Source organism: Nomascus leucogenys, chromosome 5, assembly GCF_006542625.1.
Source record: "Nomascus leucogenys isolate Asia chromosome 5, Asia_NLE_v1, whole genome shotgun sequence".
In the NCBI taxonomy this organism is placed as follows: Eukaryota; Metazoa; Chordata; class Mammalia; order Primates; family Hylobatidae; genus Nomascus; species Nomascus leucogenys.
The window spans coordinates 40,834,083-40,854,619 of NC_044385.1; the positions used below are offsets into that span (position 1 = coordinate 40,834,083).

The window sequence follows — 20,537 nt, forward strand, 5'->3', positions numbered from 1 at the left end:
CACCCAGGCTTTGAAAGTATCATGCTGTCCCTATTGCCTTCACCCAGCAACATTCTGCCCATCCCCCAGATCAGCTCAAGCACTACTTTCAAAGTCAAACCTCCTCTCCTCCACCCAGCTTGCCATCCTCTCACACTGCTTAAGCTCCTGCTGCCTTTCGTGTCTGCACATTGACTCCACCAACCTCATCTGGCCTTGTTAGTTAATCTACATGTCTCCTAGAGGAGAACCTCCAAAGGGAAGGATCTCTAACTTAGACATTTCACTATCTTTGTTGTGCCTCACACAGTGGGTTTTATGCTCAAATATTGGTTGAATGAATAAAAGTAGTCGAATTGCATATAAATGCACACAGGAGACATTTATCCCCTCTCTGACCCTGATGAGTTTTCATTTCTTCAGAAGAGCCAAGGGTGATAAATGTGTGATAGTTCATGCAGTACTTCCTTGTAAGAAATGTCCAAGATGTGGAAGAACCATGGCGTTGCATCCAAAGAAAACTTATGCAAGATTCTCTAAGTAGAGCTTTGCTATTAAGAGCTATGGGCTTGCTTTATGTTGTTCTAACCACTTCCCTGTTTACAGTGTAAAGGTAGAGACATGTGGTTTCTTAAAATGAATCCCCTCTCTGATATTGGCTTTCTTTGTGGCTTTGATAAATCACTTAACCTTGTGGCCTCAGTTTGGCCATCTGTACCATGGGGACAATACTTTACCACCGGTTTCTCTGTGTGGTTAGAATTAGGTGAAGAGGTTATTTGGGAATATCCTATCGGTAGGGGGAAGATATTAAATTTCAGTAGAGGCATTTGTACATTGTTATACATTAGTATAATTACTGTGCACTTTAAGCTGAAAGATTGGGCTTTCAAAGACTTTCTTTTACCACTACTTAAAATTGTAACCTTAATAAAGTATTTACTCATGACTATTTGTCTTATTCATGATAATTGAAAAAAGAAATCTTTCTTCATCCCTTTGCCTTTTCAAGAATTGTAAGTTTGCCTAGTTGATGATCTGAAGGGTCTAACTTGTTAGAGAATTATTTAGAGTAATCATCAGTTACATCTTAAAGTTTCTTGAAGGTTTAGATCTTCTTGAAACTTATCTTTTTGCTTAAAATCTTTGCTATTTTGAAGAATTAAGAAGATAATGAATGATACTTTATTTAAATACTCTGCACTAAGTAAAGCAATTCTGTGCCTTAGAGATTTAGGAACAGGGAGCAGCCTACACGATCCACATTGGGCAGCACAATTGAAAGTAATTGAAAGAGTTATGGTCTGGGAATCTTTTGGTATAATGTGTTCCCAGTATCAGTGAAGATTGTTTTTGGCTGAAAGTAACAGAATATCTGAACAATGGCTTAAGAAAATAAGGAGTCACATTTTTCTCATACAAAAACAAGTATGTGGCTAGGTATGGTGACTCACACTTGTAATCCCAGCACTTCAGGAGGCGGAGGCAGGAAGCACTTGAGGCTAGGGGTTTGAGACCAGCCTGGGCAACACAGCAAGACCCTATCGCTACAAAAATTTTTTAAAATTAGGAGAACATAGTGGTAGACACCTGGGGTCCTAGATACTCGGGAGGCTGAGGTGGGAGGATTGCGTGAGCCCAGGAATTTGAGGCTGCAGTGAGCTATGATGGCACTCCAGCCTGGGCAACAGAGAAAGACCCTGTCTCAAAAAACAACAACAAAAAAAAGCAAGTATGTGATTCAAGGCTGTTAGGGTGGCACTTGCAGTGCCATCAGGGATTGAGATTTCTTCTCCTAGCCATGTTTCAGTGGGTTGTTTTTATGAGGTCACAGCATGGGCGCTGCACCCCTGCCTTATGACTGCCAGGCAGAAAGAAGGGAAAAGGTGAGGGCAAAAAGGACCTGTCAGCTTATCCTGCCACTTTTTCATAGGATCTTCTGCAACACAATCAGACTATGTCCCATGATCACCTGTAGCTGCAAGGGAGGCTGGAAACTCTAAATTTTTAGCTGAGCATATGGCCACTCTCTATAAAAATTAAGGTTTTATCAGTGGGTAAATGGGGCATAAATATGCTGGTTGACAGTTAGCAACATATTCCCCATTATTTTTACAGATGAGAAATCTGAGCCAGAACCAAGTCCAGAAATCAAGTCTCCAGTTCAGTGCCTTTTTCACCATGTCAGTAGTTTCTACCTTTTTCTCCCCCAACTGGGAGAAATTAACTGCATTTATTTAAACAATTACTTTGTTTTCACATTTTTTTATGAGTCAAAGTCATAACATATCCATCTAGATCTTTCGATAATCATAACATAACCTGTGCCATCACACTGAGTTTTTTTTTTAATAGCAGCAATAAACTAATCACTTAGCCTTTTTTATTAGTCCATAAGTCCTTGCTACTGGTAAATTCAGGGTTTCTCTTAGGTGCACGCCACTTTAGAGACAATTTTTGAGGTCAGTTTGGCTTTTTTCAATATTGTATTAGCTTGCAGATACCTATTACTATCTGGGGACCCACTAATTTTTTTCCACAAATATTTCTCAGGCTCTTACAGTGTACAAGATGCTCTAGTAGCAGAGTGAACAAGAGAAGCATGGATTCTGTCCTTAGAGTGCTTGCCTCCTGGAGGACGAGAGGACAAGGAAACCAGCAGTTGCATTGCTGTGCTAGAAGCACAGGGTGCGGTAGAAAATGAGGGGAAGGACATCCTTGTGGACAACTACAGTGGCATCTGGCACTATGCAAGTCCAGACACGCAGAAGACCTAACCGCTATTGTCAAACAGTTTGCCTTCACATTATGGGCGTGCAAAACAGAACAACAGCAAATAAATCATGCTGTTAGATAACTAAGTACCGAAGAATTCAGACATACAAAATGCAAACATGAGGTTAAACCCCCACCTCTTTATGAGTCAAAAAAAAAAAAAATACACGATGGGAGTTTAGAAGTAAAATTGCCTTGATTCCGAAAATACGCCTAAGATACACTAAAGCAATCGCCTTATAAACCAAAGATTTATTGTGCAGCTTTCAAAGAATCATTCCAGTTTCTGTTTGGAGAGATAGTCAGAAGTTTATATGCTCTATAAACCTCTCTAAGTCCCTGATCCTCCTGGCCCAAACAGGGATCTTGCTCTCAGTGATGAAACATCTGAGGGTCTGAAGTTAACAATATCTCCCAGTTTGGCCAAGAAAAATATACTGCAGAGAATTATGAGAATTAAGATCACCTTTCAGGAAGTTGGGGTCACCAAGAAAGGTTAGAGGAGTGTGGATTCATAATACGCATAGACAATAATAGAGGAGCGGGGAAGGAGAGGTAAAACAGGAGGGTGACAGTCATCACTAGATGGCAGGGCCTATTAGGGCAAGGACCACATCTTCATCATTTATCTCTGAATCCCTCTGCCTTGTGCCCGGCATAAGGAAAGCACTCAATAAATAACTGTCAAATAAATGAATGATTGAATGCATGGATTTGATTGAAGAAACAGAAAGTTTGAGAATAATAGGAAGTTCTTTCCTTCTCCACTGTGTAGTAATATAATATTCAAATGCATGTATTCAGCAGCACATAGAAAGAGGCATAGCATGTTTAAGTGCTCAGTATATATTTGATTTGTTTATTTGTTTGTTTTGAGACAGGGTCTCTCTCTGACACCCAGGCTAGAGTGCAGTGACTTGATCACAGCTCACCGCAGCCTCGACCTCCTAGGCTCAAGGGATCCTCCAGCCTCAGCATTCCAAGTAGCTGGGACTACAGGTGCATGCCACTATGCCTAGCTAATTTTTAAAATTTTTTTGTAGAGACAGGGTCTCACTATGTTACCTAGGCTGGTCTCGAACTCCTGGGCTCAAGCAACCCTCCTGCCTTAACCTTCCAAAGTGCTGGGATTACAACAGCAAATAAGTCATGCACTTAGATAACTAAGTACTGAGGATTTAAGACATACAAAATGCAAACACAAGGTTAAACCCCACTTCTTTATGAATCAAACACACACACACACACACACACGCACACGAAGGCAGTTTAGAAGTAAAATGGCCTTGATTCTGGCAGGCATGTGCCACCATGCCCAGCCTAATATATGTTTGGTTTTAATGAAGATCTACCTTGATAGACCTTAAGAGAAATGAGCTCAAAATTATTTGGTCCCCTATTTGTAAAATATTTGCTGTGGCATTTTAAGTTTTTCTCTCCAAACTAAGGTCTCTCCAGAAGGAACGTCCCCTGGCATTTCACTACTACTGTAATTGTGGCACCCGCTCCCCTGGCCTAGGCCCCCAAGTGCTAGGTTTGTTCATCTTTCTCCTATCACATCCACAAACTTCTTTGCCTCTTAGGAAAGCTTTTAACTTAGTTGTAGAACATGCTGGTGATCCACTGAATCTAATTTGTCTCTCCTGGTTTAGTGCAATTGAATCATCTCAGGAAAATGAGAAGCAATTAGGTACCTGTTGCTAACAAGGCGCTGAAATAATCTGCCAACAGACGCACGGTGTTTATTTATTACTGGAGTATGTCACTTGAGAAAACATTACGTTGCCTTTCTCCAAGAAGAATTGCCAGAATTGATTTTCAAATGCAGGCCTCGTAGACCTAACAAGTGCTACCTTTGAGGAGCATGGAACAGAGAAGCAAGAGGCCTTGTGAGCCTCGTTCTGGGTTAGTTCAAGTGCCAGTGCCTAGCCTAATGGGCGGCGTTGTGGATGGGATTCGAAGTCGCAGGACACTAAAGAAAAAAAGCAGCTTTTTTTCTTTTTCTTGCAAAGGTCCTTTAAGTCCCAGTTCAGGAAATTATTAAATTCATTAGCCAGATACTTAGAACCAGCTATTCCTGCCCAGCCAAAGGAAAAAAGAGTGCCAGCAAATGTTTTAAAACCACAACTAAACAAAAGTCAGGAAGCGTGTAATTAAAACTGTACCTTTATTGTATTGTAAAGAGTTTCACTGTGACATGGAAAATATTTAAAGGAGAAGGCTGTTTAGCTAATTTGTCTGCAAGTGAACTGCCTAGTGGAGAACTATCCTAAATTAACTGTAAGGCCACCCACCGAGCCACCCTCATAAAGGGCCATGGCTGCTCAGCTTGGGTTTGTGTAACATTCAATAATTACTAGATAAATGCACAACTAAAAGCTCTATTACACTAATAATTTGTACTGTGATAGATGTGTGGGACACCCTGCTGGGTTAATTTGTCATCCCTGCAGCAAACTTCTAAAGAGAGCTCTTCCGTAGTGGAATCATGTTAATATGTTGTCCTTGGGAGGACAGGTTAGAGCAGTGAGACCACTTGGCTCCTTAATCTCTTAAAGAGGCAAAGGGCCTCCAGGGTGAGTGCTGAAGAGAATAGGGTGATTAACCCAGGGGACCTGGATTTAAACTCATCTTCACAAAAGAAGCTGCTTTCCCTTGGAATTCCTTTGCCCCTTTCTCTCTGTCCCTCTTAGTCACACGCAGGCCTGTGTGCCCCACTGGTGCACGTGTGCACACAGGCACACACAGGCAGAGACCACATATCCATACATAGTGAAGGCAGTGCTTCTGAGCAAGGTTACTTAGAAACCCCCTCATTTTAAGACTTCCTGGTATCGTGCGCTTGGACTGTACCTCGCATAATCAGATAAGCCCTGTTCTTTATCTAAAGTTGATTCCATGTATAGACTCATTATTTATTTTCCTTTTTTCAGCATAGAATAAAAAATTCAAGATTGAACTTGTATCTCCTCTTTATGTGGAATGGTTTCTTCTGCCTCTCCCTCTCTCTCTCTGTCTCTCTCTCTGTCTCTTTCTCTCTCTCACACACACACACACACACACACATATACACACAATTACTGTTTTAAATATGAAGCTCACATTTAAGCTTCAGTGCAGGGTTTTCAACCTCCCCTATTGACAGAACCATAAATCATGTTAAAGTTAAGTGAATTACTATAGCATGGGACTGTAGCTTTAACAATGTTTATGTAGTATCAGCTTATCATCCGTGTAGGAAAGGAGGGGTGAGTGCTGATACTGGAAATGGGAATGTATGGCCCTATTAATGTGCTTGCAGTATCACTAAGAGTCGCCCATTCCAGGCTGCATCCTTTGTGTTATTGAAACTAGCATATTTAGTCACCCAGACGTATGGAATGTTTTTTAAACTTCATATTTTGGCAGTAAATTTACATTTGCCATTTCTTCATATTGAATGGTAGCTGCTTTTTCCCCCTGAAAAAAATTCCTTTTTCTTATGCACAAAACACATCTCAGGATCATAAGAATTGCCAGCTGCTATTACAATAATAAGGGGCCTATGAGCAAAAAAAAAAAACTGAAAGCAAATAAATCGTTTGACCTCTGAAAAATAAATGGGAGCAGCAGAGGGCAATGAAAAGAGCGTGGGCTTTGGAGTCAGACAGAATAGAATTTAGATCCTGGATGGCCACTTGGGTTCTATGACAGCTTCTCCAAGTCACTTATTCTCTGCTGGTCTTTGTTTTCCCAACTGTCCCAAATTGGAAAGGCTTTCTGGGAGGGCAAGTGAGATGACTCATGGAAAAAGCTCGGCATACAGTAGGCATCCAATACATACATGTTCATTATCTCTCAGATTCTCCCATCCCCGTATTGCTGTTTGTTTTTGTGTGTTTTTGTATGTGGTTCTCTTGCGATGATTCTTTCGTTCCTCACTCCCCATCCCCAGTTCTCTCTTTCTACCTGCTTGTGGTGGTCCAGAAGGAAGAATGTGTCCCCCTCTCGGGGAGAAGCCACATTTGCCTAGAAGAGATGTGGCCACGGGGACGTGAGCAAGCCCTGTTACCCCTCCCATCGCTCTTGTACACTTGGAAGCACAGGGTGGGGGAGCCTTTCCAGTGGAGCAAGCAGCCCCTCTTGCGTAAGGGGTAGCTCCTTAGCCATGGTCTAGGCTTTGCTCTGACCTGCCTTCATTCAGGCATGGCTCTTCCTAAAGGGATATGCACCTTTGTTGTTTACAAGAATCTGTTGTTTGTAAGAGTCAATTTGGCAAATAATTATTGGGCGCTTATTATCTGCCAAGCACTGTGCTGGGCCCTAATGAACAAGCTAGACCAGCCAGTCCTGCTCTTCCAATCTAGCAGAACAGACAGATATTAGACAAATGATTACACCTGTGATGAGATTAATATGCAGGGAATTAAAGAAGATGGAGGAATACTATAGCAAGCTGTTTGAAATATTTGCAGAGATTTGGATGTACTTATGTCAGGATGTATGGGTCTTTTTTGTTGGTATGCAGTGTGAATTTTTAGAACTTTGGTATCCCTGAGAGATATGTCTAGATCTTTCTGAATCTCCACATTCCTGAGTATCATAGTAAGAGTTGTGGAATTGTCACATACCAGGTCATGAACAGTAGATATGTTAACACATATTTGTTCTAGTGAAAGATTCTTACAAATGAAAGAAACCCAGCCAAATTGCTTTGCCTTTCCTCCACTCCCCCAGAAGCAAGTAATGGATTAGTTTATGTAACTGAAAAGTCCAGGGGTATATGGCTTCAGGTAGAGATGGAGTCAGGTGTTCAGATGCTACCTTCAGAAAGTTCTTGCTCTCTTGCGCTCGCTCGCTCTCTCTCTCTCTCTCTCTCCACCCCTCTCCCTCTCCCTCTCCCTCTCGCTCTCTCTCCCTCTTTCTCTCCCTGTCTCTCCCCCTCCCCAACCCCACCCCCACCCAGGTCTGCTATTCTCTGTGTGAGCTTTATTCTTAGGCTAAATATCCTCAGACTGTGGCCCAGATAGTGTGAGCAGCTCCAGGCTTAATTTCCACCAATTTAATAATCCCAAGAGAAAAAAGAGCAACTTTTCAACAACAGATCTAGGGAAGGGCCTACTCCTGGATGCTTATGATTCTGATTATCTGGGTTTGGGTCATTTGCTCACTTTTAAAACAACCCTTATGTTTAAAAGACAATGGAGTGCCTCATTGGTGTGACCCAGCTTCCCTGTCCACCCATGGAGTCAGTGGGTTAAGTCCACCCTAACCACATAGGCTGAGGCTGAGGGACAGAGAGTTCCCCAAAGAAACATTAGAGCTCTGTTTCCAGAAGAAGGGGCGAAGAACTGCTGGGCAGGCAAAAATAATAGCTACCCCCAGGAGATAACAGCAAAGCTGGCCTGAGCACTGGCCAATGGGCTCAGCTTACTCACTAGCTGTGGCTTGTTCCTGCCATAGACCCCCAGGGTCACTTGAAAACAGTTCAGCTCTTGATTCTCAATTAGCTGGTGTTGCCTCATTGCATTGTATAATCCACATTACTTTTCATGTATCTCAATTTATTCTAAAAACAATCCTAAGAATATTAAATAACCCAGAGTCTAGTATGCTGTTTGGCACACAGGAGATTCTCAACACATTTGTTGAATGGGTGATTCTACCATGAATGAGGCACCTGTGTACATTAATTCTAATCCTCAGAAAAGCCTTTTAAATTGTGCTATTCTTTCTCCCCTCCCCCCCCAGACAGAGTCTTGCTCTGTTGCCCAGGCTGGAGTGCAGTGGCACAGTCTCGGCTCACTGCAACCTCTGCCTTCCATGTTCAAGCAATTCTCCTACCTCAGCCTCCTGAGTATCTGGGACTACAGGTACACGCCACCACGCCCGGCTAATTTTTTGTATTTTTAGTAGAGATGGGGTTTCACCATGTTGACCAGGCTGGTCTCGAAATACTGACCTTGTGATCTGCCTGCCTCAGCCTCCCAAAGTGCTGGGATTACAGGCGTGAGCCACCATGCCTGACCAATTGCTGCTACTATTTAAAGATAAGAAATTTAAAGATAAGAAAATGTAGGTTTGGAAATGTTAAAAAACTTTGCCCAGATTAACACAGGGAGTGAATGATTTTAAAGCCAGAAGAGTCAAGATCATTTTGTAGTAGAAGACACTAAGGAATATAGGAGGCTGGCATCTTGCTAGTCGATACCCAAGCTTGAATGAAAACTTGGTCCCCTGACTTTAATCACTAGACTGATTATTCTGTTGCTTATTCCATTCCTTGTGTGAAGTTTACCCACAGTAGGATTAATCCTCAAATCCTATGGGGTGAATTTAGGAAGATACTTCAAGTTCAGGAGGATGCCTTGAAAGTAGTCTTTTGCTGGGAGTGGTGGCTCACACCTGTAAACCCAACATGTTGGGAGACCAAGGCAGGCGGATCATTTGAGTTCAGGAGTTTGCAACCAGCCTGGTGACAATGAAACCCCATCTCTACTAAAAATATAAAAATTAGCCGGGCGTGGTGGCACATGCTTGTAGTCTCAGCCACTTGGGAGGCTGAGGTGGGAGGATCGCTTGAGCCCGGGAAGCAGAGGTTGCAGTGAACCTAGATTGCATCACTGCTCTCCAACCTGGGTGACAGAGCAAAACCCTGTCTCAGAAAGAGAGAGAGAGAGAGAGAGAGAGAGAGAAGTAGCCTATGCTTTAGTAATCATGTTGCACAGAAATAGAGGCTTCCATTTCAGTATAAATCTGACAATTTGATGGAGAGAAATGCTGCAAAATAACCCATGGCTTTATGTTCGTTATGAGATTTGCTTTTCTGTCTGCTTATTTTCTGTGGTTTTTTTTTTTTTTAATGCAGGGAAAGACTTGCAGCAGCCTAGATCCAGCACTTGGTCGTTATCTAAGAAGCATCTGCATGGATCTTGTTTTTTGAAGTCCTCTTTCACAGGACTGCAGTTTGTAATTCCATTTCACTTCCAACAGGTCATTGGATGATTCCCTGCCTTTTTCTGTTAATCTCTGGAATCATCCAATCTATGGTGGTTAGTTTTCTTCTTAAGTAATTGTTTTGATTTGTTTTTCATTCTTCATTTAGTCTCACAGTAGTATCGCTTACATATTACGTAAAAGTTCAAGTTCCCCTCATGGAACTGGATTCTTGTCAACTTTGCCTATTAAACCATCACGCTAAATATTTCCAATAATCACAGCTGTTGCGTGGCGTTTGAACACATTTCGCGTCAGCCATCATGGAAGCTTAGGCAATTAGTGTGAGAATATGGTCAATTTTGATTCAAAGAGGCCCTGTCGGGACAAAGGCTGGGGCTCTATTTCACAGAGCTTAAAGTAGCACACTCAGGGTTTTTTAAACTCTAAATATTACAGTCTCCCCAAAGCCAAAGTATCTTAAAGACTGAGTCTAGATATACCGTATAACTTAATATCCCATAAACATTTTTACAATAATTTGTTTTAAAAGGCTTCCTTATTTCGATCTTTGGATTTTAATTTTATTTTTATGGATCAGTTGTACTATTTGTAAACATAATCCCAGAGACTGAATTCTATACATCCACTAGAGCTTAAACTAGATGAGCTTCAGAGAATATTTAGTTCAAGCTGCTTATTGTGAGAAGAGAGACTTAGTGAGAGAGAAGCCACCCACATTTATAATATGCCAGGTAGTGGCAGAAACTAAGTTAAAACCCAAGTCCCTTTATCTAGTCTGAAAATATTCCTAAAAATGCCCTAGATCTTCTGAAAAGCATTTGTTTCTGTTACTGTTTTTTCGTTTGTCGGCTGGTTTTTTAGATATAGGGTCTTGCTCTGTCACCCAGGCTAGAGTGCAGTGGCGTGATCATGGCTCACTGCAGCCTCAAACTCCTGGGCTTAAGCAATCCTCCCACCACAGCCTCCAAGTAACTGGGATTACAGGCACCTGCCACCACACCTGGCTACATTTTAAAAAATTAAATGTAGGGTGGTCTCAAACTCCTGGGCTCAAGTGATTCTCCTGCCTCAGCCTTCTGAGGAGCTGGGGTTACAGGTGTGAGCCATCACACCCAGCCGAAAAGTGTTTCTAGTAGTCAATATGTATTAGATTTCTGATAAGCAAACTCCCAATAACTAACATGATGGGACTTTCAAGGGAAATGATAGAGATTTCCACTGTTTCCATGTTTTGGGAGGCCGTGGGGAGGCCATGCTGATTGTGGCTCGTGCCTGTAATCCTAGCACTCGGAGGCGGAGGCGGGTAGATTGCCTGAGCTCAGGAGTTCAAGACCACGCTGGGCAACATGGTGAAACCCCGTCTCTACTAAAAAATTTCAAAAATTAGCCAGGTGTGATGGCAGGCACCTGTAGTCCCAGCTACTCGGGAGCCTAAGGCAGGAGAATTGCTTGAACCCGGAAGGCGGAGGTTGCAGTGAGCAGAGATTGCGCCACTACACTCCATCCTAGGTGACAGAGTGAGACTCTGTCTCCAAAAACAAAATAATAATAATAATGCCCGGTTGGCAGGGGCCTACATGGTGAAGAGGGAGGTCAGTATGGACACTCAAGGATTGTAGGTCTAAGTGAAAAATAGCATCTAAAGGGAGATGGCCCCATAGTTCTAAGCTTCTGGGTTAAGTCTCACAGTCTGAAATTTAAGTAAAGGCAGGAATTCACAGTATATTTGGTCAGCAAAGACTCTTTATTTGTCTAGGTCTTTAAAGAACTTTTATCTTTACTTAGATATCTATGGTATCTATGATTATTAGGTCAAGATTGTTGCTACTGCTATTGTGGCTTTTACTTTTCGTTTTGTTGTTTGTGGAATTATTTTCAAGGCCCTCATGTCATATCCATACTGATAGTATATACCATTTTGTCAATATTTATGTACTTTTTTGTCCAAGAGACAGGCGAGCAACCAGTACCTCTTGTTCCACCACTCCTTTCTTTCATGTATTCTACAATCAGAACAGGTCCTAGCACACAGGAGCAAATTTCAATGTATTCATTGCCTGTCCCATTCTTGTCTATGATAGTACTATCATACTACAAAAGAAGCTATCGATCACTTAATTGTGTGGTCAGAAACTGTGCCATGTGCCTTATATACATTGTCTTGTTTAATCTTCACAACAGCTCTATGAGGTATTATTAGCCCCATTAGACAGATGCCAAAACTGAGTTGTAGAGAAGCTCAGCAACCTGAAGCATAGCTCGTAAGTGATAGAGCTTAGAATTTAAACTCATGTCTATCTGACTCCAAAGCCCTGGTCCTTATATTATATACTGCACTGCTTTTCTGAGTCATATGTTTCACTTAGAATTATACACACACAAACGGATGTGGTCAGCCAGCACAGACCAAGGCATGTTAAGTGATGGTGAAGACAGACAATCAAAAGGCTACCATGGAGAGTTAATGAGATATCAATGGCAACCAGATTGCTTTGGAAAGCTTCAGAAAGCTGAGGTGGAATTAGTAGTGATTGTGAGGTGTCTGACTCACAGAGCACAGCAGGTGCTTGGAGAGTGAACAAGAATTTTGTGGGTCTACACCAGGGACTGGAAAACTATGGCTGGGCCCGCAGGTCCACTAGCCCTTTGCCTGTATTTGAAAATAAAGTTTTATTGGAACACAGCCGCACTCATTTGTTTATGTAATGTCTATGACTGCTTCTGCACCATAGCAGCGGAGTTGAGCAGTTGCAACAGAGACAATAATAGCCTGCAAAGTCTAAACTATTTAGTATCTGGTCTTTACAGAAAATGTTTGCCAACTCCTGGTTTAGCCAGGGCCTTCAGCAACAAAGGTCTTGAAGTAGCTAAAATTGATCTAGGTAAAAATTTTAAAAGACTTTGGCCTTCCGTTTTCTTGTGTGGGTCTTTCTTTTTCTTTCTGTTTTTCCAAAAGACATTAGAATTTGATCTCTTAGAAAATCCCCTCAATTCAAGTGGAATAGACTCTATCAGCCATCTTGGAAACTAATCGTGGCATAAAGTTACTTTGTCTGGTAGCAGTAATACAAAAACACGGGTGTTTTGCAAGCTATCAAGCAATGTCATGTATTTCTCTCAATTGACATATCCGGATCCTTTCACGTGCATCTTCGTGATGTTAAAAGATATGTACCCAATGTTTTGAAAAACCTTGGCTCACCTCGAGTAAAAAGCTTTGTTATTTAGAAAAGACATCACCTCTTAAAGGTTTGAAAACCATTGCCAATTCTTCTTTCCTTGTGTCTCTGTTAAAATAAATCCCATAACTCCAAACTTCTCAGCTTTCATAAATGGCAGGCCTGATTCCTGCATGATTTATAAATTAGGGCTATGGACCATTAAGATAGATTTCTCAGCTTTAGGTAGGGTATAATGGTGTTATATAGTGTGGTTTTGAATTTCTGAAGAAGCAAGATACATAGCAGTTGACAACCCAAGCCATTTTTAAGTTCTATTTACCCTTATGGAAATCTTTTGTTTTTTAAGTGGGATTTTTTTCTTTGATTTTCTTTTCCTTTGGAAGCTTTGCCGTATTACAAATTTTTACTTCTAATTATGAGTAGTCAAGAGTTCTTAATGCCACCCTTACTCTATGGAAATGGTAACTTTCATCTAAAGAACATCTTATTTCTGAAGACAGATAAGAAGGTTTTTCTTATAATGGCGCTAACAGAGAAAAACTGTTTGGAATCTCACCTGTTGCCACTGCCTTTGTATTGATTCACACGAAGACTGTGAAGTTTTGCAGATGCCAGGGCTCAGGAGTGATTATTCGCTCTTGTGAGGGAAGAGGCCTGTATATAACACTGCCTTAAGAGCACACTGCGCCTGAAGGAGGATTAGATTTTATTGTTTGTGTTGCTCTCTTGACAGCTTTTCTTTGGAGCCTCCCATAGAAGAGAGACTGGGATTTAAAGGCTGATGCCAGAAAGCAAAAGCTAACGTGAAAAGAATCCAAGTCTCTGTCCAGTGTGTGAGAATCTGCAACGGTTCATGGACAAGGAATAAAGCAATTAAGGCAATGTCAGGGTTATAATACAGAAGAACATATTTCAACCCATAAAATTTTGGTTTGAGGGAAAATGTGTGAGAGTTATTAGAGTTCTTGGAGGTTGAGCTTGAGAAAAACTACTGGAAATACTAAGAGATTACTTTCTTCTTCTATCTCTTTTTCTTCCCTAAGACTTATAAAAGCAGAAAAATGCAAGATTCCAAGCTTGTCTGGACACAGCTCCCTGATACCATCTTATTTCATATGGCCCACGCTTAGATTTCCTAACTAGTTCTGACTCCTCTTAAGAGCACTCTGTGTGTCTACAAGACCTCCTCCCCATAGTGGACTCTCAGACCAAGCATCACTGGTTGTATTACAGATGTCTCGCAACGTATCCAATAATACAATAATGATCTTGACCTTCTCCTTTCTCAGTCTTAATAAATTCTGCTTTTAACGGAAGAAGCATTTTTGAGTTAAACATGTATATGTATTTTTTCAATTGTTTGAATTTTTAACTTTTTCTCCTTCAAACTAAAACCAAGAGAGGATTTTCAAGAACTGGTGGGCTGCTGGACTGGTGGGGAGGGAGTGAACAAGTAAACCAACCTGACTGACCTGCTTTCGTTTTTTAAAGTATCCAGTAATATGATCATTTTGTAATAAATAGCTGAGTATTACACCCTTTGGGAAATTCTGGCTCTCTGTTTCTTTCGTTGTGGCTACTTTGTTCAGGATGTGTAGGCAGTGCCATTGCAGCCAAAGAAACCTGATCAAATTTCCTTCCTTCCTATCTTATTTGTGTTCTTTGTGAAAAGCCCAAACAGTTGTTTTAAACAAGTCTGGCCACTCGTTAAAGTTTAAACTAGTAGTGGGATCCATCAGGAGTGAAGTGTTTCTGACATTCTCTGCTGCTCCTGGCCTAGGGTACTAAGAGTATTAGATGCCGGAAGCAGCCAGTTTTGTAGTGTCTTTTAATACACAAAATTGTATTAACATCAATGTAGATACAGATGGATGCACTGCAATAAACTGTAACCACTTGAGAAAAGCCTTTATTGACTCTCAAGTAAATAATGCACATTTTAAAGGATCTAAATATGCATTTACATAATGTGCTATAATTTTTTATCATGTCAACTACTCACACACACACATCCATAAGACATGTTTTTCTTCGTCAAAAATCTGGACTCATACCATTCTTTGTGCATTCCCTTAGCATCATGCCAAATTCATAATGGTAGTTTTTTTCTATAAAGCCTGATCTGGCCATCTCCAAATATAGTTGATGAATTTTACTCTTTAATTGATTTAACCCCAATGGCTTTTTCTAAAATGATTTGAGACAAATAAAAACTTAGGTGCAGTAAAAATATCCAAGATGAAGAGAGAAAACAAGAAATAGGAGAGAAGAAAAACAAAGTTAGGCAGGCATTGATGAAATCTTAATTCTGAGTTTCAGTGGGTTTCATTGTCTGGTAGAAAATGAACAGCAGGTTATCCAGAGAAACAGCATCTATTTAATAATAATTACTAGAGCTTTGTGATGTCAGTAACGTAACTATTTTCTGTTTGAAGAAATGAAGGTTCAGGATCTTGAATGATTTCTCTCCAGTTGCACAGTGAACTGATGACTGAACCAGAAAGTCCAAAGCATGAGAAAGTAAGGGTTGCAAAGGATGACCCTTTAAAATGCAGACTCGGCAATTGCCTAATTTGAAACTACAGGCTAAATGATTTCCTGGTATTAATTAAGAATTAATTGATTCTTATAAATCAGTCATTGTAGAATTAATTCCATATAGTACCATATGTTCTTGTGTTTGTGTTAAACTCTATTCCACAAGGAAATGGTGAATAAATTGTTTTTAGTAAAATAAAAAATAAAGGTCTAAATTTAAGTTGCTAATGATTGTCTTTTACGTATTTAACAACAACAAAATGAGGGAAAGGATGTTTATTAACAGTTAATGGGGAGATGACAGGGTGCTTTTGAGTTATTTCTTCTATCTCGTTTCTTTAAAGATCAGTTCTGCTTGATCTTTGCTCAAGTGAATTTCTTTTTTGGGCAGCATTCTCTGTTGGCCACCATGATTTCATAATCTAACAATTACCCATCACTTTCCATTGAGCACCTGAGGCAGCGGCACTTTATCTTCAAGGTCAGCCTACCAGGGGCTCTTGTCAGCAGAATTGGCACCTTTGTGTTTGACATCCTGCAAAAGTTGAGTGTTTTGTTTTGTTAGGCTCAGTATATTCTCAGCCCAGTTTGGGAAATATCACATTCTGTCCTTAACTAGTGACTATTCCATCAGATGCAGGGTACTGAGTAAAAGTTTTTTGCCACCAGCAAGGAGGACTGTACCATGTTGGATGAAAAAATTCCTTTGATTCTTTAAAGCCAATGGCATAATTTGCAGAGTAAGAGATGACTAGAGCCATTTAACTTTTTAGCTTGTGGGTTTTAACTCAGCAATAACAATAGATTCCAAGATTTATCATTCATTGTAGGAAGTCCTAAGTTTTACTCATTTTTCTTTTTTTTTCTTCTTTCTTTTTTTTTGAGACGGAGTCTCCCTCTGTCGCCCAGGCTAGAGTGCAGTGGCACAATCTCGGCTCACTGCAAGATCTGCCTCCCAGGTTCATGCCATTCTCCTGCCTCAGCCTCTGGAGTAGCTGGAACTACAGGCATCTGCCACCACACGTGGCTAACTTTTTTGTATTTTTAGTAGAGATGGGGTTTCACCGTGTTAGCCAGGGTGGTCTCGATCTCCTGACCTCGTGATCCGCCTGCCTCGGCCTCCCAAAGTGCTGGGATTACAGGCATGAGCCACCGTACCAGGCCAGTTTTACCAATTTTTCTAAAAGCTCCCTGGCTCTTGACCAGGTGGAGAAACCAAGTTTTGGTTTTAGCAAATTTTATTCTATGTTTAACGGTATGATTATCTTATTAACCTCTGTTTATTCAGTCATTCGCTGCACATTCAACAAATATTTATTGAGTGCTAGACTCAGTTCTGGGGATATTGCAGTGGGTGGAAAAGCTATTTACGAAGATGGAGAAGACTGGGAGAAGTGTAAGCTTGAGAGGAGAAGGTAATGAAAATTCTGATTCAAATAAGTTATGTTTGAGAAATCCTCAATTGTATGACCGATGGCAAAATTTCATCTGTTTTGGCTCAGATTTGTTTCTTGAGCCCATAGTAGGAGCCTATGAATATTTATTGGGCAGATTAAAGATTGCATGAATTAAAGGGTTTCACCAGACCACCTGCAAGACATGGATTGGAAAGTTGCTTCCACTCCAATCGCCCATTTCCAGGCTTTTTGAAAACTACAGATGTCACTCTGAACCCTATAGCATGAGCCATTTCAGTCATTAGTCAGAAAGTGCCCCAATCATGAGGAGATCCCGGTAGGGAACAAAGAACCCATGCCCAGCAACTAATACAGGTGCATCCTTTTTCACAGCCCTTAGCCATGCAAGTGGGATAGTGGTAGAAGTGGTGGCCTGTCTTACTGGGTTTCTCTTCAGTATTATGAGTCATTCTTGGTATTAGAAAGGTCTTATTTTCCTAAATGTGGACATTCCTGTGATTTTTAGTTTAAAGATTTAAACCAAAGAAAGTAAAGGAAAGATAAATACTCTCATCTCCTCTAATTTGGGAGAGGTTTCTCTGGCTCTCATTGAGAAGCAAGAGCTGCTATCTTGGCTTGACTTGGTTTGAATATCTTCAGCCTTCCCATGCACTGCTCTTATCCTCCAGCCAGTTTTATCAATCATCCTTCTAATTCAAGGGCAAAAGTTCTCTTAGAGAAGTTATTAGGCACCTCACTTAAGTTTTTTTAATCTAATGTGATCTTGTTCACATGAAATTTACCAGGGTTCAAATGTGAGGGAGTAGTAGTTGTCTGAGTCTTTTAGGAGTTTTTATGGGCACAGGGCCAACATTTTAGCAGGGGTCACTGCATGCTTACCCTGAGGGTTCCCCTGCTCTAACATATATGCATTTCTGAGTTTGGCTTTGAAATGGCATCTGAAGGCGACATAAACCATCCGTGTAAAGTGAGGCACCCAAATTGCATGGGTTCATTAAGTGATCATTTACTACGTACTTCAAAAAATTTTCATCCTGAATTAGTCCCTAGAAATTTCCTTGAAAGGAGTATAAGAGCTTTAACAATGAATTATTGTCTATGGATAGCTCAGCGTGAAAGGGGATCCATATGTGCAAACTAGAATTTGTCATATGTAATGTCAGTTAAGTCAGGTCTAATCTACCAAATACATTTTTTATTGCTTGCTTCATTAAAAAGGCTCTTAAGGTAATGAATAATCTTCAGCCTCACCAAGGATTATTAATGCCTTTATAACTCATGTCCACTGAAAATAGAAAGACAGCTCGAAACTCTACCCTAATCTAACCTCCATGTTTGTCTTAGAGCCTTAAGGAAGAAAATCTGTCAGACCTATCCAGTGTTAAATTCAGTCACATGAGCAATATTGTGAATCGGGCCAGGAAGAGAAATAAAGGAGGAAGTTGAATCGGGTTCAACTGTGACAAAGCAGGTCTTTCTTTTCATAACCCTGATGTTTTCTTTTCCTGCAGCAAGTCCGCATGCAACACCATCGACTCTTCATTTCCCGACATCACCCATTATCCAGCAGCCTGGGCCTTACTTCTCACACCCAGCCATCCGCTATCACCCTCAGGAGACGCTGAAAGAATTTGTCCAACTTGTCTGCCCTGATGCTGGTCAGCAGGCTGGACAGGTGGGGTTCCTCAATGTAAGGAAACGTCTTTTTTTCCATTTCTTTAGAAATGTTAGCCGAATATAAAAAATAACAAGGGGAGACCTTATGATCATGTGACATTGTGCTCTAATGTTGTGCTGACTGACTGCAGGCAAATGTCATATTTATTCTAGATTGTGGGAAAGTTAACTTGGTCTAAGAGTGATTAGTCAGGGTTTAAAAACAGTGTTTGTGTTAAGTTTGCAACTGTCAAGTTTATGGATATAAATCAGCTCAAGGGTGAACTATATAACCTTCTAAGTTCTGTGGGCTGGTCATTCCACCTCGTGCATTCTCACCCCAGGGCTCATACAGTTAACAAAATAGAAAGACCAAATAGTTTTAAATAATGATTTGGGGCGGTAGAGAGAGGTAGAGAGATGAAGAGGACAGATGTTTCAGATCAACTAAGTTGATATTTTTGAAAAATACAGTCTTGTAACACTTTAGATCAAGTTGACCAGTACTTGAACTCAAGATGCTAAAAGTACAGTTTATTATGGTTTGTTATTTCTGCAAGTCATTATCTTTTCCACTTATCTTGGTATAAAGTTAAACAGTGTTCAATAGCTTCACATGAATGTTTTTATTTTTCCTCAAATAAACCAAATAATCACAATTTGAAATGGCATTCCAAATGTAAAAGTGATTTTTAAAAATCAGAAATTTTATTTCAAATATAGGATTAGATATTTACAGTGGAAAGCTGTATCCCAAGGCCAATAATAATAAATAATGACCAGCATAAAGCCAAATTTGATTTTCCTTTTCTACTAATAACTGCGCATGAAGTTACAGATTAGCCATAATTATTACTGGCCGATTTAGGATAGTATGTCACACCATCCTGTCACCGATTTTTTTCACTTGCAGAAATACCTGATTCTGCATATCTGAGCCAGAACAGGCAGCTTTGACTAATGTCTGGTGATGTGTTAGCAGATACATTTCTGTCTAGACAACAAATCAATATGGTGCCTCTTTTCTTTTTGCTTGTATATTCATTTGCTTAGCTTATTCTAAAGCATTCACTTATGGACTCTCAGCCCACTCAGAAATAACGCAAAGGCAAAGTTGCTGGCAAGAAAGCACAGCGTTCTGATCGTCAGATGAGGTAGTCTTTGAGGAGCAATACTAAATATATAAGTAAATGTTGATGGGGGAGTGAGACTGCCTCTGTAGAATTATTAAGCTTAAATGTAAAAGCCTGGGACAGCAGAGTCTCCTTCAACCAAATTTTGATTGGGAACTAAATGTGAACTGTTGTTGTTGGTTGAATAGAGGCCTCTTGGGAAACAATGAAAAAACTGAGCTGATCACCAGCATCAAGCATCTGACTTCTAAATTTTTAACCATTTTTGTAATAGTCCTGACACCCTATATAACTGTCAAGTGCCCGGTTTTGCATTTTGATCAAAATTTTATAGGACTTAAGGCAGTTCTCTTCATGAAACTATTTTGAAAAAATTGAAAATAAAATGGATTTTATTGCTCTCTTTACAGGGGAATTTTTTGTTAAAGAGCTGTTATTTGGTTGTTTTAACATCAGGCAGCAAAATAAATATGACTCTTATGGCATATGCTTATATAATTTAAATCAAAATTAGAAGTGATATTTTTCCCTAGCAGACTTCTGACAGCTGAATTCTAAAGTTTCTGTGCCTGATGTTATACAATATGTGAACAAAATTTTCTATGTTCACTTAACACATTTATTAAATGTTATATAATATCAACTTTGAAGAGTGAAAATAAAATATTACTTTTTTATCTCAAGTGCATATTTAGGAAACTTTATTCTATCTATGTAAAGAAACATAGTGGAATAATGCCACAGTCCATAAAACACTTAGATATTAAATATTTAATAATCATGAGAAAGATAATGAGGGTAGCAGTTAATACAGAAAAATACAAAACATTCCAAGCAAAAGTTGGTTACTCAGGTGACGAATCCAGAGTGGTGATTGGCAGGTGATTTTATGAAATCAGATGCAAAGAAGGACAATG

At 40.2% G+C, this 20,537-nt stretch overlaps 1 protein-coding gene across 3 annotated transcripts in view; it reads left to right on the forward strand.

The window, feature by feature from the left end:
- The window catches only part of NFIA (nuclear factor I A), a 382,195-nt gene that overhangs the window by 309,711 nt on the left and 51,947 nt on the right, over nucleotides 1–20,537 (forward strand). For all 3 annotated transcript variants that reach the window (XM_003265156.3, XM_030812923.1, XM_030812924.1), the window contains exon 8: nucleotides 18,343–18,521. In XM_003265156.3, coding sequence (XP_003265204.1) covers nucleotides 18,343–18,521 — 179 coding nt within the window. The remainder of the gene's footprint in view (nucleotides 1–18,342; nucleotides 18,522–20,537) is intronic.